The following is a 17012-nucleotide window of genomic DNA, read 5'->3' as shown; positions in this document are numbered from 1 at the left end:
TGACCACGCCTACGGCGCGCGCACATGGGGAGGGGGGGGCGGCTCCCTTTTCAAATTTGCCCTGGGCTCCAAATACCCTAGTTACGCCACTGACCCAGAGGAAACCCACGCAAGCACATGGAGAATATACAAACTCCATACAGTTAGGGCCGTGGTGGGAATTGAACCCACAACCTCAGTGCTGTGAGGCAGTAATGCTAACCATTACACCATCTATGCTGACCCATGTTAAATGTTAAAAAGTGCATGCTGATGAGATACTGGCCACAAAGTGGAAATATTTTTAAATCATTATGTAACCATACAAAGGCAGGAAGAGGATTGTTAGTGTCTCTCTGGGAACGCCAGGGTTTCCTGCAGGACCTAGGTTCCTACATCAGAAGTTAGTCAGCCACATACACAGTATCCAAATGTCATACCCAAGCGAGCCCTGGGAAGGGATTTGGGTTAAATAAGAAAGACTTTGCTTGTATAAGTTTTCGTTTCATTTTTTTTCCCCGGGGTGCAGGATGGGCTGGAGTAACTAAATTACATATCTATACACACTGCATTTGATATTTCTAATCTTTACTGTAAGGGTGGATTAGCCTGAGAATTTATTATCGCGTGATGTTAAATGTAGTAAACAAATTAAAAAATTTGCTGACTTCGGGAAGTCACTCTCTGGGAGGTCCAGGTGGGTGGGATGGCGGCAGGACCACAAATTGGGTCATCGTGTCCTGTCCCCTGCAATGTTTTGCTGCAATCCCCCCACTTTGCATCCCTGGAGGTGGGACTAATGCTGCATACACACGGTCAGATTTTCTTTCAGATATGAACGATAACGATTGTAAAAATCGTTCAATCATTCATATCTCTGACATGTGGGGCATGCATCGACGAACGATGCGCGTTCCCGTTTGTCAGATAACGATCTCTGAAATCTGATGTGTTTGCAGTCAGATTTTAACTATTTAATTCATTTTAATACCGTCAGAAATCGTTCAGTCGTTCATCGTTGATGAAATCGGTCAAATCGTTGTAAAAATCATTCATTGTACAAATCTGGCCTTGTGTATGCACCATGCAAGCCGTGTTATCATTGCCCTTACCTGTGTGTGTGTTTAAAAAGGTATTTATTCCATGACTGGTGTGCATACCACTAGAAGTTGTACCTGTCATAAATACGCTTTCTCTTAGAACAGTGTTTACACTTTAAAAGTATTTTGTAGACAGTTGATCTTTTCCTTTCACCAGAAGCGATAATTATACTCCGAGCGGCAGTTAATCATCAGTGTGATATTTAATATTTCATTATCGCTCTGGGGGTAGAGTTCTACAATCTGGGCACGTGTCCCAAGGTGCTTATTATGCAGATGGGATGATAGGTGGGGCCCCAGCAGCAGTCCTTGCTGAAGGGCGTTTCCTGAAGCACAATTGGATGGGCGGACATGGATGGTGGCTCATTTGCTTGGTGTCTTGAACTGGGTGATCATTACTCCATTTGTCCTTGCAGTGTTCATAAAATGCTGGATTTAGTCAGCCTGGCTTACCTGTAGCGATAAGTTTTACTATAAAGTTCCAATCAGTAAAGGAGAGAATGAAGGTCTATTGGCAAACGCACACAAAGGGGTATATGAAGCGTTCTAGCGACGCCTGGAAGTTCTGGGAAAGTTAGCAGTTTGGAGTAGGAGATAAGGAACGGAGATTAGGAGATAGTATCAGCCTGAGAAAGCTAGAATAACACAATAGCTATTCACGTGTACTGCTTACCTTCTTATTCTGTATAAACACCCCTGGGGAGGGGGAGGGGCGAGGGGAGTCTGTATGTATTTGACACATGGATTTTTTTTTAGCGCTGTAATGTTAGTCTGCTAAACAGGGGCATTACAAAATGCAGGACTAGAAATAAATGCATGTTATATAAATGGGGACAAAAATCTAAACCGGACATAAATCCTCAAACAAATATTCAATAAAGGGAATAAGTAAATATTCTGTTAATGATTTATTTGGTCCGGCCATGAACCACTATCATCTGATAGGACCTTTTTACATGTCAGAAGGGCCGGATGCTTGATCACAGGGTGAGTGTATATAAATATTGTATAATGAAGGTATATGCTGGCTTCTCTGTTTCCCACCATTGATAGATTAAGGGGGGAATTCAATTATCCCCTGATAATTTTTCAAATACGATAATCGTTTCGCGTTTCTTTTCATCACCATTTTTTTTAGCGCACGATTGAATTAGAGACAGTTTTTCTCGTGCAAAAAAATATCGGGATTCGCACGAAAACGCACAGAGGGCCTGATTCAGAGCCGCTCGTTCGCTCTGAGCGATGTTCGCACAACTGCGCATGCGTATGGGTCATAATGCGCATGCGCAAACCAGTTATTGCGGTTGGAAATCGTGCACTCGCAAAACAGCGAGGGGCTGCTAATTTGAGTGACAGAATGTACCGTTTGTGGGTGGTAACAAGGGAAGGTGCTTGAAAACGGGGGAGTGGAGATCCGAACGCAGGCGTGCCAAACGGTCAAAAGGGCGTTTAATGGGAGTGCATAATTAGTAAAGGAGCGTCATCGACAACGTCACTTGGTTGTCTTTTAACCTGAACTGCTCGCAGTGATAGCGGTAAGAAAATCCTACCACAAGCACTGCGAGCAGTTCAGATGCCTTTCGATGTACCTGATTAATCTAATAAATACCGGAGATGACGTATGATGCGAACGGCAAAGGGGCGTGTATACATTATAGCAAGCGCATTTTTTGTTCGCTCTCTCAGACATAGAGGCGTCAACAAACCGCAAAGAACGAGCGCTCAATTTAAATAGCCTGCCCCTTTTTTGGAACGACCGTCCGCAAATAGCGTCCGGCTCTGAATCAAGCCCAGAATCTGTGATAAGTTCACAGACCTATGTATTTTCGCTGGCGCCATGGGCGAAAACGTGCTATTTATTGTAGATTTTTTTTCTCGGAACCTGCTGAGGTCCGGAAAAAATCCACGATTATACCTGCCGGCGACCGCATTTCAAGGCTAATTGAGTAGCCCGGGGGGGAACAATTATCCCGCTATAATTATCCGTGGGTAATAGAATTTTCCCCTAAGAGTGTCTGAAATATTCCACTATGCTAGTAAGCTTTATTCCCTGAAAAACTTTTACACCCCTACTGAATATACATAAAGGGATAATAATAGCTAATCATAAAAGGGTATTTGCTTACAAGAACCCATAAACTAATTTGTCACACTTCTCATGTAATATTATTCTATCTGTCCGTTAACATCATTGAAGGAATGTATGTATACCAGTGTCCAGCTGTTTGTTCCTCTGAATGGCTTTGAAAGTTGAATCTTAATTGTATGGTGTATGGGAACAAAATGCATATTTGAACAGAGCAAAGTGCAGTTTCACCTCTGTGAGTGCTGGTGGTCTGAAGTGTACAATGACTTCTCTGTTTTAAGTCCAATTTTCTGTTTGAAATCAAAATCCCTCAGCCCTTCAGGGCAAGGCAGGAGATAAACAGTGTTTCTGGGAAGAAATCAGATACCAAACAAAGACTGGGCACCAGAAGGACCTGTTTGGACACACTCTGCTCTCTGTAATCACAGGGCTCAATGTGTCAGTGGTTAATCTCCATAATCGCCTTATCTTTGCTTCTTCAGTCCAGTTCTAATTATGAACTGATCATGTCTGTAATAATAAAACTACCACTGGATTTTTTTATTTTATTTTTATTTTTTTATCCCTAAGTGAATACCCGGTAAAGGGTACTTACGGTACATCCTTGAGATCCCCATAAAGGAAATGTATTCATTAGTGACTGTCTATTGAAAGATTACCGGACAGACCAAATTCTGGTTATAGAGGTATTTTTGCTTCGCAATTAAGGTTACTCCCAGCTCTCAGCATTGCTTTAAAAAACAAACAAACAAACAAGAAAAAATGTTAGTGTTTGGTAACGTCAGGCAGGGATTTTCCCGTCCTGTTTTGTGATCATGTGGACACTGAAAACTGCTAGTTATGTTAGTCTTCAACCATGTAGAAAGTGTAAGAATTATTAGCTATTATGTTACGATAATATATATTTAAGTATTACATATAATTTAATGGTTTTATTAAATATAAATCTATATAGATAATATATATTTGTTAGAATTGGTTTGCTTTAGGGCACGGGTATTTTTTTCTGAAGCCGCACATCAACTTGGCGACTATGGAAAGACAGTACGATTACGACATTGTAATCGTACCGTCGTTCCCCATCCCCTGCGCACTGCAGATTAGTCGTTCAGTGTAGGCACCCTCCGTCATCCCCGAACATGTTCAATCTGTCGTTATCGGCAGATTGACCAGCATGTTCAGCCGATGATTGATGTCAGAAACGACCAGCGGGAGCGCGCATCGCTGGTTTTTTCTGACATTATAGTGCGTAAATTGTGCGCGATTAATGAGCGATTGCACGATTTCTAAGTCGTAACCGTGCAATCGCTCATTAATATCTGCTAGTGCATGTGCGCTTTTAGTGTCTCCAAAGTAAAAAGGATAAGATGCCCAATTTGTACCCAGAGTGGCTGGGTACACATTTTGACAACATCACAACTTGGCGGGCATTTAGCCCAGTTGTGATGTCAGTTTAGCGGGTCCTGGCAGCCAGTGTACAGGTGGTCGGCGGGTCACTCATCTACACAACCAGATGCACAGATATGTCTTTAAGATATGTTTGCACCAGCTGTGCAGCAGGGCCTACCTGACCTGTCTGAACAAAGGGCCTGATTCAGCACGGATCGCAATTGTGACTGCAGCTGCGAAATCGCACGCAATACACCTGCAAATATATGCTAATGCCTGCCACCGCTCAGCCAGCATAGAGACGCCCACTACTGCTTTCTCACTTCCATAATACCTCGCAGTCCTGCGTATACATCGGTACCATTAAAGCACATCAGCCCCTCACACGCCATTACAGCAGGTCTGACACGTTGCAGAAATTGCAAGCTTGTCGCACACAGTGGGCTCTCAAGCTGCGTATGCCATCGTAGTGGCTAATTTATGCACGCCCATGCAATGGCGTTCAAATGGACGGGCACGCCTGCATTTCTCCGATCACTCCCCTGTCACCACCCCCCAAACACTCACAGCCTGTCACTGCGATGGATTCCGATCTGCGTGCGTAATTGCAGCATGTTTGCAGCGCAGTGCATACGCATGCGCAGTAATGAACAATCGGGCGATCTGCATACATAGTTGCAATTGCATACACTGCTGAATCAGGCCCAAAAGCGCTCATTGGCCATACAGACCTGCAGAGGTACTTACGATATATCACTCGTCGATGGAACAAGTGTGTACCCAGCTTGACAGTTTGAGAGGCAGGAGAGAAAAGTAAGAAGTGTGGTTGGCAGCCCTTGGTGTTAGTGTAGCAATTAAGCAGTTGCCATAAATGTGCTTGTGTTGTTGTGTACCATCATACTTACAGAGACAGGTCGGCTCCCTCATCGCAGCAGGTGGGCGGTGCGGCTCAATCGCATCATTGTGGCCCCACCCCCTGCTGTACAGAGCTGATGATACAAGCACTCTAAAGTGGGGGGGGGGGGGGCGGGGCTACGATTACGCGATTCAGCGTGAATCGCGTCATGGGCCCCCCAGACTGCCCACTTTTGCACAGTTAGGGCCGTATTAAATTAGCAACGAAAGAGTTTTTTCCACCATTGGCGAAAACGGACACAAAAACTGCTAAATTTTCACCAAAAAAGCAGGCGAAAAAAAACTGGAGAAAAGTTTTCTCCATTCCAGACCAGGAGAAATAAAAAATACAAAATCCCTATTTTTGAATTTCTTTCAGAACCCTTTGGACACCCCCCCTAATGATAAATGACTGGACAAAAAATGTGTAAGTTGCGTACTTTGGCGAAAAACGACTCCACAATTTTTTGTCTGAATTTTTTATTTGTATTTTTTTTTAAAGATAGCTATTTTTTGTTCCCAGAAAATTACTGTTCCACGTAAATTGGGGGCACGTTAAAATTGGTGCGAGTATATTTTCGTGCCGTAAAAACACAATTTTAAAAACCGTTAAAAAAACGCCTGCTGCGACCACGTGCAATGTTTAAAACACTTGACTCATCCATACCACCCCCCAAAAAAATCAGACCCAGTACATTAAAACCATTTTTTTTCGCCTAAAATGTGTGCGCTCGTTATTCGACAAAGTACGCAACTTACAATTTATTTTTTTTTGGTAATTTATCATTGGGGGGGGGGGGGGGGTTTAGCCAAAAATAGGGATTTTGCAGTTTTTTTTTTCGCCTGTTGCCACTGACATGCCGCAACGCTTGCTTTCACATGTTTGTGAAAGCAATTAAATAATCTCCCGCCCCCTAGTCTCCTCCATACTTCAGTAGATATATATATGTAAGCTCTTACGAGCAGGGCCCTCTACCCTCTTGTACTTCTCCCTACTTTAGTTTCATCTACTTCTTACTCGCCACTAGGGCACCTAACACTTGGCTGCTTATGCTCTGTTGCCTATCTGGGTGTTATGGTCGCTAATGTAGCAATATATATTATCCATGTCTTGGTCCTGTAGTGTATTGTTCTGTAAGTCGCTTGTCTACAACTTGTTTATGTAGTTTGTAAGGCGCTGCGGAACACTTGTGGCGCCATATAAATAAATGCTAATAATAATATATATATATAACAACAAATGTATGTTGTGTGTGTGTCAGTAAGTGTAATGGTGCTGTAAACGGTATATATTAACATCACATGTATGTTGAGTGTCAGTAAGTGTAATGGTGCTGTAGACAGTATATAATATATATTAACAATAAATGTATGTTGTGTGTGGCAGTGCACTGGTTAAATATATACCAGTAGCAGAGGGGTATCTATGCTGCAGGGAGGCACATAAAAAAATAATAATAAAAAAAACCAACTATGTATATAATGTAACTTTCGTCACGGTCAGCTATACAGGGGGCAGAATTGTGTAGCTTTGCCTAGGGCACATAGAAATCTTGCACCGGCCCTGAACACAAGTATAATTAAGCAATTAATATGAGCAGTGTAATATGGAAAGGGCATTTAATAACTAATTAACGAATATAAAAAGCTCCTGGCAAGTAGAGAGTCACATTAGAAATGTGCACACCACCATAAACATAGTATATGAATCAGAACGCTAAAAGACTATCTAATACTCAGTAGTGTATTGGTTCTGCTGATGTATGTATTAAATTGTGTGTTAGCTCTGAAGTCTGCAGAAGACGAGAGAATAACGGCAATAATTACAGGTTATCACCTTACACAAACTGCACATTAAATGGAATCCAATCGACACTAAAAACGTTCAGTCTAATAAGGGAGAAGATTCCTCTGAACAGTAGAGATGGTCATACAGTATATCCATATGGGATCCATATGGGATATTCCTGCACAGGGGGTGCCAGCATTTAGAATACCGGCGCCGGAATCCCGACATCTGTCAGAATCCCTGACGGCGGCATCCATACCGTCGGCATCCTGAAGGCAAGTAGTGGGGTTGGGGGAAGGGTTAGGCACTAGGGGGAGGGTTAAGGTTAGGCACGGAGGGGGGGGCGTTTAGGTGTTTAGGGTGTGAGGAGGGGAAGATTAGGTTTAGGCACTGGGGGTTGGGTTAAGATACTACCGACAGGTTTCGGTATCCTCACCCTGTTGGGATTATGACCGCCGGCATCCCGTACCCACCCCATCCAGATATATAAGTAGGCAGAACCCACCAGTATTTACAATATGACAGAGATGGTTGAATTAAGTAAAGGGGTTAATGCTCCCTATAGGTAACAGCCCGATGGGCTTCCTTCCAGTGTCCAATGGCGATTAGCGAATGTGCCAAACGGTCTGCGCTGGAAGGTAGATGTGTCCACCTCTCACTGTGCAGTTTTTTCATAGAGAAGAACTGTAATTATTGGCATTATTCTATGATATCTTCCTGAGTTTAACGTTACCCCACAGTTTGATAGAAATGCTTATAATAAATTATCCCTGGTAAATGGCAAATTTGGAACCCACTCTGGAACATAATTGTACTCACATAATATGAGCCATAGCAAATATAAATGTTCACTATTTCAAGTAGGGGATGAAATGCTCTTTTAGTGAATTATTAATATATTCATATTTTTGTTCTGGAGAGTTAATACTCCAATACAGTGACAGACAGATATTATCATTAACAACTACTGTGTTTAATATGAACAGATAGTAAATATATACACTATACTTGCTGACTTTTAATTTGTCCTCTCGGAGATAATCCCAGAGAGGAAATACAGGTGAGTACTCCGTGATAAGACCATCCCATCACCTCAATATACCACAAATCCTGGGTCCACGAGGAGTGGCTGGAATTACATAAATCTCATCACGTTCTCCCAGCCCCCTCTACGGACCTGCGATTTCCGGTACTATCCCCCCATCCTGCTCACTTCGCTAGGATAGGTATATATAATACATACTTGCCCATCCCGATTTGTCCGGGAGCCTCCCAAAAATGGCGCGTTGCTCCCAGCCCCCCGGAAAGGCGAGCAAGCCTCCCGAGAGCCACCAACCCGTCTGCCCCCCCGCAATTACAGTAGAATCCCCCGCAGCTTGGGTGGCCGTGACTCGATTTGCGCTGAATCGCATCATCGTGGCCCTGCCCCCTGCGTCACAATACTTTTTATTTCGGCATTGTGAAGAGGGGGCGGGGCTACAATGATGCGATCGTGCGGACACGCCCTTGCTCTGCCCCCACTGTCACATCACCTCCCTTGACACGCCCCCTTTATGCCGCACCACGCCCCCCCACCGAAGAAGACTGGCTTCCCCCTCCCGGAATGCTGGCCCTGGATGTCGGCAAGTATGATATAATACTGTAGCTATATCAGCAGAGCAAATACACTATTGACAATTAGCTACTTCTATTTGGACTTATGACACATTTAATGATGTTTATATTTTAATGTGACTCTGTATTATAGAAGCATAAAATTTGACAGCAGATAAGAACCACTTGGCCCATCTAATTTGCCCCTTTTCATGTATCCTTTAGGCAACTTCAACCCTATTTGCTCCTTACGTCTCTATGAAGGATATTCTTATGCCTTTCCCAAGCGTGTTTAAATTGTTCCACCGTTTTAGCTTCAACCACCCCTGATGGGAGGCTATTCTACTTATCCACTACCCTTTCTGTGATGTCATTTTTCCTCAAATTTCCTCTGAGCCTACCTCCCTCCAGTGTCAGTGCATGTCCTCGTGTTCTTGTACATCTCTTCCTTTGAAAAATGCTTCCCTCCTGTCCCTTGTTAAAACCCTTCATGTCCCCGCTTTCCCTTCTCTGCTTCAAACTATACATCTTAAGATCTTTTAGCCTTTCTAGGTAAGTTCTGTGCTGTAGGCCATACACCATTTTAGTTGCCCTTCTTTGTACCGTATCTAATGTGTCTATATCCTTTTGGAGATACTGGCCTCCAGAACTGAACACAGTATTCTAGATGAGGCCGTACCAAGGACCTATATAGTGGCATTATCACTTCTTTTTTCCTGCTACTGATTCCTCTCCCTATGCGACCAAGCATCGGACTTGCCTTCCTCAATGCTTTGGTGCTTGCCTGCCTTTAACTCATTTTAAATGGTGACTCCTAAATCCCTTTCCTCCTCTGTATTTTCCATTATAGTGTCCTTGATACTATATTTAGCCTTTAGGTTATTGAGACCCAAGTGCATGATTTAGCATTTTTTTTTTACATTAAACTGTAGTTGCCATGTTCTTGCCCATTCATCTAGTCTAACTAGACCCTCAGTCATTTGTTTTACCCTTCCTGGTGTGTCTACCCTGTTGCATACTTTTGTGTTATCTGCAAAAAGGCATAGTTTTCCTTTAATACCATTTGCAATATCAGCAACATAGATATTAAAAAGCACTGGCCAAAGTACAGATCCTTGGGGTACTCCACTGGTAACCTTTCCCTCCTGTGAATACATTCCAGTTACTACAACTCTCTGTTTCCTATCCTGCAACCAAGATCTTATCCATTCAACAGTCATAGAATCCAATCCCATGCTTTCCAGTTTGTTTATCACTCTGCGATGCGGGACCATGTCAAAAGCCTTACTAAAGTCTAGATAAGCTACATCTACGGCCCCCCCTTTGATCTATTACTTTTGTCACCCAGTCAAAAAAGTCAGTAAGATTTGTTTGGCATGATCTCCCCTGAGTAAAGCCATGCTGTTTGGGATCCTGTAAATTGTTGGATTGGAGATATTCCACCACTCTTTCTTTTAATAGTGTTTCCATTATTTTTCCCACTACTGATGTAAGGCTCACTGGTCTGTAGGTATTCCCATGAGTTTTTATTTTCTGTTATAAAAAGTAAATTAATAACTCAATAAATATTACACCAGTTGTATTAATTGAGTAATTAGAATTCCGCAGTTTACACTGCTGTTTCTTTTTTTTTTTTTGACAGGGGCGGGGTAGGGGTTAGGATACCCCTTTTTTTGGGTGCCGGTGTTACCAGCTTCAGTATGTCTTTTTAAACTGATAAACTAGAGCGACAAAATTTTCCTTTTTTATTAGGTGAGTCATTTTATTATACATTTCCAGCCCTAAGTAACATTTCCCTATAAGGCATAAAATGTTACAGCATTGATTTGTCCTCCAGTTATCCTCTGCATTGCAAACATGGTTATCTGGTAAAGCGGGGTTTTACAAAAGGTAACCCTATCAGATTTTTATATATGGGTTGTGGGAGCCCTATTGGAGGAAGACCGCTATTTAAGTAAAATTATTATGAAATAGGCAGGTATGACCCGAAAGCAGTTTTGTTTTTGAACACACTCAGCATATGTTAGAGGTACAAATGCAAAAAAATCTTCTGATAGATTACAGGACTGGATGTGTTGGGAAAACGACTTACAGGTTTGCTAGTTACCAAGTCACCTCTGCATGGCACGGGCTGTGTTTATTCTGGAATTGGTCGTTTATGTGTGTTCTATTATATACCCCCTGGAAAGTTTGGGGCAGGCTTTAAGCACAGACTGTTGTATTTTTTGTTTTTCTATTTGAGAAAGTGTGATGCCGGAATGTCGTAAGCAACATAAGCTGCCCCAATGTACTGTATCAACCTTTTTGAAATTTACTGTATTCAAGGTCAAAAGGCAGGAAGCCAAGTTACAGCAGTAACACCGCATTTCAAAGCACAATATGCCTGCACCGTAAATATCACACACAGTGTACGCTGACAGGAGGTGTTAGTGGGTAGTAGATAGAGTAACACGTAGACATAAATTTATAGAAGAGGCCATAATATAGGATGAACACTTTGGGTATACTCTTATTTTGTTGTTTTATTGTATTCATTATTTAACACAATTAACTAGTGTGTGCATGTGTATATATATGTGTGTGTGTGTGTATGTATGTATGTATGTATATATATATATATATATATGTGTGTGTGTGTGTATATATATATATATATATATATATATATATATATATGTGTGTGTGTATATATATATATATACACTAGTTATTTATATCTCCTCCAAGTAAGTAGTTTTGTAGCATCCATTGTCAAAATAACATTTAATTTATACTATCAACATTATTATAACCTATAGAGAGCTAATACTGTCTACATTATTCCAATATACAGCTTTCTTAATTATCCATATTGTTTAATTGTTAGATGTCTCGCTCTAGAATCTTTGGATATAAAATAATCCTTTTTTTTTTTTTTTGAGCCTATCCTCATATATAGGAAGATTATTAATAGCATACGTACCTACTCTCCTGCAATGGCTGGGATGCCCTTCAAACATCGTGTGGCGTTTCCGGCTGCCCGCAAAAGTGGGCAAGTCTCCCTGAGCCGAACGCCACCGACCACCAGCCGCCTACTTACTGGGTGAAGTGGGGGCCCTGAACAGCAGATGATGTCATCGAAGCCCCCTCCCCTTGTACAATGCCGGTAATCTCTGCATTGTTTTGTGGGGCGTGGCCGTGCCCAACACACGGCCTCCTATGCCAAGCTATGCCCCCCATTACTGTCCCCTATGTCACACTATGGCAACTATGATTAATAATTCAATAATATTATTTATTATAGTTATTTATATACGGTAGTGCCAGCATATTCTGTTGTGCTTTACCATTGGGAACGAACAGTAAAAGAGCAAGACTGGGTACAGCAGACATAGAGGTACGAGGGCCCTGCTCGCAAGCTTACATTCTATAGGGTATTATTTTTTCTTATGAGATGGGATGTGGTATTACCGAGTAATTTGTATAGCTATATGTACATGCATAAAAAGACACGAAAAAGACAAACGTCTTCATTACTGTGCACTCAGGTCCCTATGACATTAAAACTTTCTCTGTTTTATTATGTTTAAAAGAAAAAAATAGGAAACACAATCATTTTAACACCAGTCCACCAGAATAATTTTACAATTTTTAATATCCTGATCTAATTCCTGGATTTATTGAATCATTACAAAGATTTTTTTAATTTGACTTAGATTTCTAGTCCTTATTTAAGTTGCCTTGAGGCGAGCACCATATTCATTAATATATGGTCACATCCAGGCATGGGAAATTCCAAAATCAAGGTTAGATTTCTAGCATTCTGCACACAGTATAACTTAGTAAATCAGCGCCACCTAGTGACAATGAATGAAATATGCAGTTCCTTATATTACATTAAGATTTCTTAATCATTTTTATTTTGAGGATGGATTAAAATATACTCAATGACTCAGAATGCCTTTTTTAATCTGTCAGTGGATGTCTGTAATCCTGTTTATTTTTGTATAACAAAGGTAGAATTAGATGTATTATATGAAAATATTTGGTGTTTATACCAAATAAAAGCATGTTACATAATTTGATAAATGCATTCAACATCTTAGTTTTTTTTTTAATATCTCTACAAAGCATTTCCCTCAGACATGCAAACTGAATGTACCTCCTATTCATCTGTGGTTCTTATTTTCTGCATTACTTTGCATTAAAGATAAAAGATATCTAGCAAGTTTTCCTTATTAGGTATAAGTGAGAGAGGTATGTAGCCTTGTTTCTACATTAAAGAACTACATAATCCTTCTCTCTACACATTGTATACACAGGTCAGACAGACCACTGCCTATATGCAGTGCATAGTCTGACCAGTGTCTAATTGCACATTTGTTTGTGTCCTTTATGAACATTACATTGTATTACTAATGTATTAATATTATTTAAGGCCACTGGTTTGACTTTTTAGTTAGTTTCATAAGTGTCTCTTACAGTTTTGAACAGTCCCAGCATATATTATTATTATCATTTATATATATGGCGCCACAAGTGTTCTGCAGCGCCTTACAAAGTATATAAACCAATACGTGACTAAAGACTTATAGTACAATACAATAGAATGCAGGACAAGGACATGGAAAATATACATTAGCGACCACAACACCCACATAAGCAGCAGAGCTTAAGCAACCAGGTGTTAGGTGCCCTAGTGGGGAGTAAGAAGTAGATGAAAGTAAAGTAAGGAGAAGCACAAGAGGGTAGAGGGCCCTGCTCATAAGAGCTTACATTCTAAAGGGGAGGGGCAGACAAACAGGTGAGACACAGATGGGGTAGACGGGGAGGAAGGCACATATAATAATTTTATTTATATAGCGCTTTTCTCCCTTAGGACTCGAGGGCGCTTTAGAGACGTCAGAAAACATGGTACATTGTACAAGGATTTGGTGTGCAAAAAAAAAATAGAAAACCACACAGAGATAATTAAAATACACCGAAACCTAGAGAGCACATTAAGCATATTGCAAGGTTCGTGGTTGCACATTTTGGGAAATAACTTCCATGGGTTATATATGCACTAATGTATCCGAGCAGACCATGACCACACTTAAGCTGGCCGTACACCTGCACGACCAGCATCAGATCCGATTCACCATCCAACTCCCCGGAGCTCCCCGACAGTCCCGGCAGCTAATTTGTTGTTTTTAATAGCACAGGATCTTTCGTATGATCGATCCTGTGCCTCATGTGCTCATTGGAGACAGTCATTGAAATTACTTGAATTGCTGCACGATGGATCGCATGAACAAAATAACCGGCACGATCCGCACACGATACGATGGAACATATGGGATGCACATCTGATCATAAGATCCGATTATAGGAGCTGCGGGAGTGCACATCGGATCTTATCTTACTAAAAAAAAATAGACGATTTTCACAAGATCCATCATATGACTCATCGAAAATTGGGCAATCGCCCCCAAATCGTGCAGGTGTATGGCCAGCATTAGGGCTATTTTTACTAAAGTGCGGGTTTTTAGAAGTGGTGATGTCGCCCATAGCAACCAATCAGATTCTGACTATTCTCTTCTAGAAGGTGCTATAAGTAGAATCTGATTGGTTGCTATGGGCAACATCTCCACTTCTAAAAACCCGCACATCAGTAAATATGCCCCTTAAAGTCAATTTCTTGATTTGACGGAACATTAAGGGGGCTCTTGTACGTGGCCTCAACACCGCGTCATACTGGGGCAGTGCTACCATCTCCCTTCTATCGTATCTTGTATGACTCCAGTGACTATAGTAGTGTTATGCTGTGTCATATTATAAGTACTGAAAACATTTTAACTTTCTTGTTCCCCCAGCGATCAGAGAAGATGGGATGCCAGGAGGAAGAAACAAAAGCATTGGCCCAGTACAGGTGAGACCCGGAGGAGCAGAGGGCTTGATTCAGACCCGTTCGTTGGGATGCGTTCGCATGTAGCCTGCCGATGTTTGCATCTTGCGCATGCGTACAAGACGCAGTGCGTGTGCGCAAACCAGTCCATGCGATCGTGAAGCAATCGCACCCTGTACACATACGCTACGCAAGCATGAGTGACAGGCCGTGCCTTTGGGGGTGGTGACAGGGGGTGGCCCATGGTAACGGGGGTGTGGTGGTGGGAACGCAGGCGTGTCTGTGCATCTGATTGCCATTTCAGGGGCGTGCACAATTAAGACGCATCGTCAGCGTGCACGTCACATGGCTGCATTACACACAGCAGCACTCGCAGTGCTTGCGGTAGGGTATGGTCAGCCACGAGTGCTGCGTATGGGTCCGATGTTACCGATTGTTTAAGATACTTCCTGGAGATGACGAATGTTATTAAGGGAAAGTGGGTGTCTTGGGGCATACTTGGGGACCCCCCCAGAGTCAAGTTCGCTAGTTTTTAAGTTTGTACCCCAACATTTTTTTTTTCGCCCCCTTTTTCCAAGTCAATTTTTGGGGTGTCCTTAAGTTTTTTTTTTTTTAAGTTTTTTTACACAGATTACCTTTGGGAGACTGTCTGAAGGCTGCACGGGGGTTCCCACAACGTTGCACCCCAAAACCCCAATTCTGCACTTTTTTTCCGCTTCCCATTCATAGGTGATACTTTACCGCCTATTACATTGCATTGACTTTCCGCCTAGGCGGAAAGTCTGTCAAATTGAATATGGGGTAAAACCAAAACAGGCGATAATAACATCATTGCTGGAAACTTAACGCGGATCCGGACTTAACACTTCAAATTGAATACGGGCCTATGACACATTTATGGCCTAAAAAGATGCTCACACGGAACCTGGTGCACCGAGAAGGGCTGTGTATGAGGACATATCTGTACAGACATGCATAAACACACATATACCCCTTTTACACCAGAGCTATAACCCGGGTAGCTCCTTGGTGTATAAGGGGACAGGGTTGGATTCCCTGGTGGAGTGACCCAGCAATCCAACCCAGGTAACTTGCAGGATTTAACACGGGAACGACCTGTGAAACGCTGCTGTGTAAATGGCGCGATCCGGGTCATGATGACCTGGAGCGTGCCGCATGCCTGCCGATTGGCTGGCTTCAGTGGTCGCTTGGAGATGACGTCCTCTCCAAGCATCCATTTCAACGCCGGGAGAGCCGGGTCACTGCAGACCCGACTCCGGTGTGAACGGCACCTACTCGAGAATGTCCTGGGTCGGCGCCGGGGAAGTTCTGGGTCTGATCCGGATTGCAACCCTGTTCCAACCTCCGGGTCAGACCTGGAAGTTAGGTATAAAAGCAGTATTACATACAAACACACACGGGTCCATTTCTGTAAGAAGCCAATTAAACTATCAATAAGTTATTGGACTTTTTGCGAGGAAAGCGTAGGAACCCCACACAAACTCAGAGAGAACATACTCACTCCACACAGGTAGGGATCTTTTGTGAATTGAGCCCAAGACACCCGAGCTGTGAGGCAGCAATGTTAACCACTGTGCTGCCTGTTTCAAAACTTTTTCTAAACATATTTTCCTTGCGTCATACTAGCGAGTATCTATATGGGAGGCAGCGCACAAGGCAGACTTACTGAGCAGCCATCTCTGACGCCCACATGTCACATACAGTATAACGCGGCCCTTATGTTGATATATGGGTGGAACTGCACATTTATGCATGTTTTTGGTGTTTTTAGATTTCCGATGAGGAGATTGAAAGAATAATGTCTGGTCAGGAGTTTGAAGAAGAAGCCAACACTTCTTGGAGTAACAACGGAGACAGTGACCACAGCTCTCCAGGCAATGGAGTGTCCGAGAGCAACCAACCTTCCCCAGTCTCCACGCCTTCCTCCAGGTAGATAAACTCTGCTTTCCTAGCTACCAAAAGGAAAAAAGCTGATAAGAAGAATTGTAATACTGGAATGTTAGACACAGCCTCTTTTTCTTTATGGCATTGGCACTAATCTTTTTTTATTTTTCTTTCAGTAGATCAATCGAGCTAAATGGATTCAGTTCTCTACGGGATCAGTATTTGGGAACACCCGGACCTACGCACTATCAGTACCTACCTCATCTTTTTAGCTACTCTGCTCATTCTGCTCTGATCCCATCCCAAACGCGAAGCCTGGACCCCCAGTCACACACGCTCATTAACCAGCTGTTAGCTGCAGAGGATATGGAACCTCTTAACACCCCTATGCTTATTGAAGATGGGTGAGTG

General features: G+C 42.4%; 1 protein-coding gene across 1 annotated transcript in view; it reads left to right on the top strand.

The window, feature by feature from the left end:
* The window catches only part of NR6A1 (nuclear receptor subfamily 6 group A member 1), a 286626-nt gene that overhangs the window by 246746 nt on the left and 22868 nt on the right, over positions 1-17012 (top strand). Inside the window, exons 5-7 of the mRNA XM_088471141.1 lie at positions 14665-14720; positions 16489-16646; positions 16778-17005. Of these exons, the coding sequence (XP_088327267.1) occupies positions 14665-14720; positions 16489-16646; positions 16778-17005 (442 nt within the window). The remainder of the gene's footprint in view (positions 1-14664; positions 14721-16488; positions 16647-16777; positions 17006-17012) is intronic.

Source organism: Taudactylus pleione, unplaced genomic scaffold (genome assembly GCF_031769625.1).
Source record: "Taudactylus pleione unplaced genomic scaffold, aTauple2 ptg000110l, whole genome shotgun sequence".
Lineage (NCBI taxonomy): Eukaryota > Metazoa > Chordata > Amphibia > Anura > Myobatrachidae > Taudactylus > Taudactylus pleione.
Note: the sequence above shows the minus strand (reverse complement) of the source record. Positions and strands in the feature narration are given on the sequence as shown.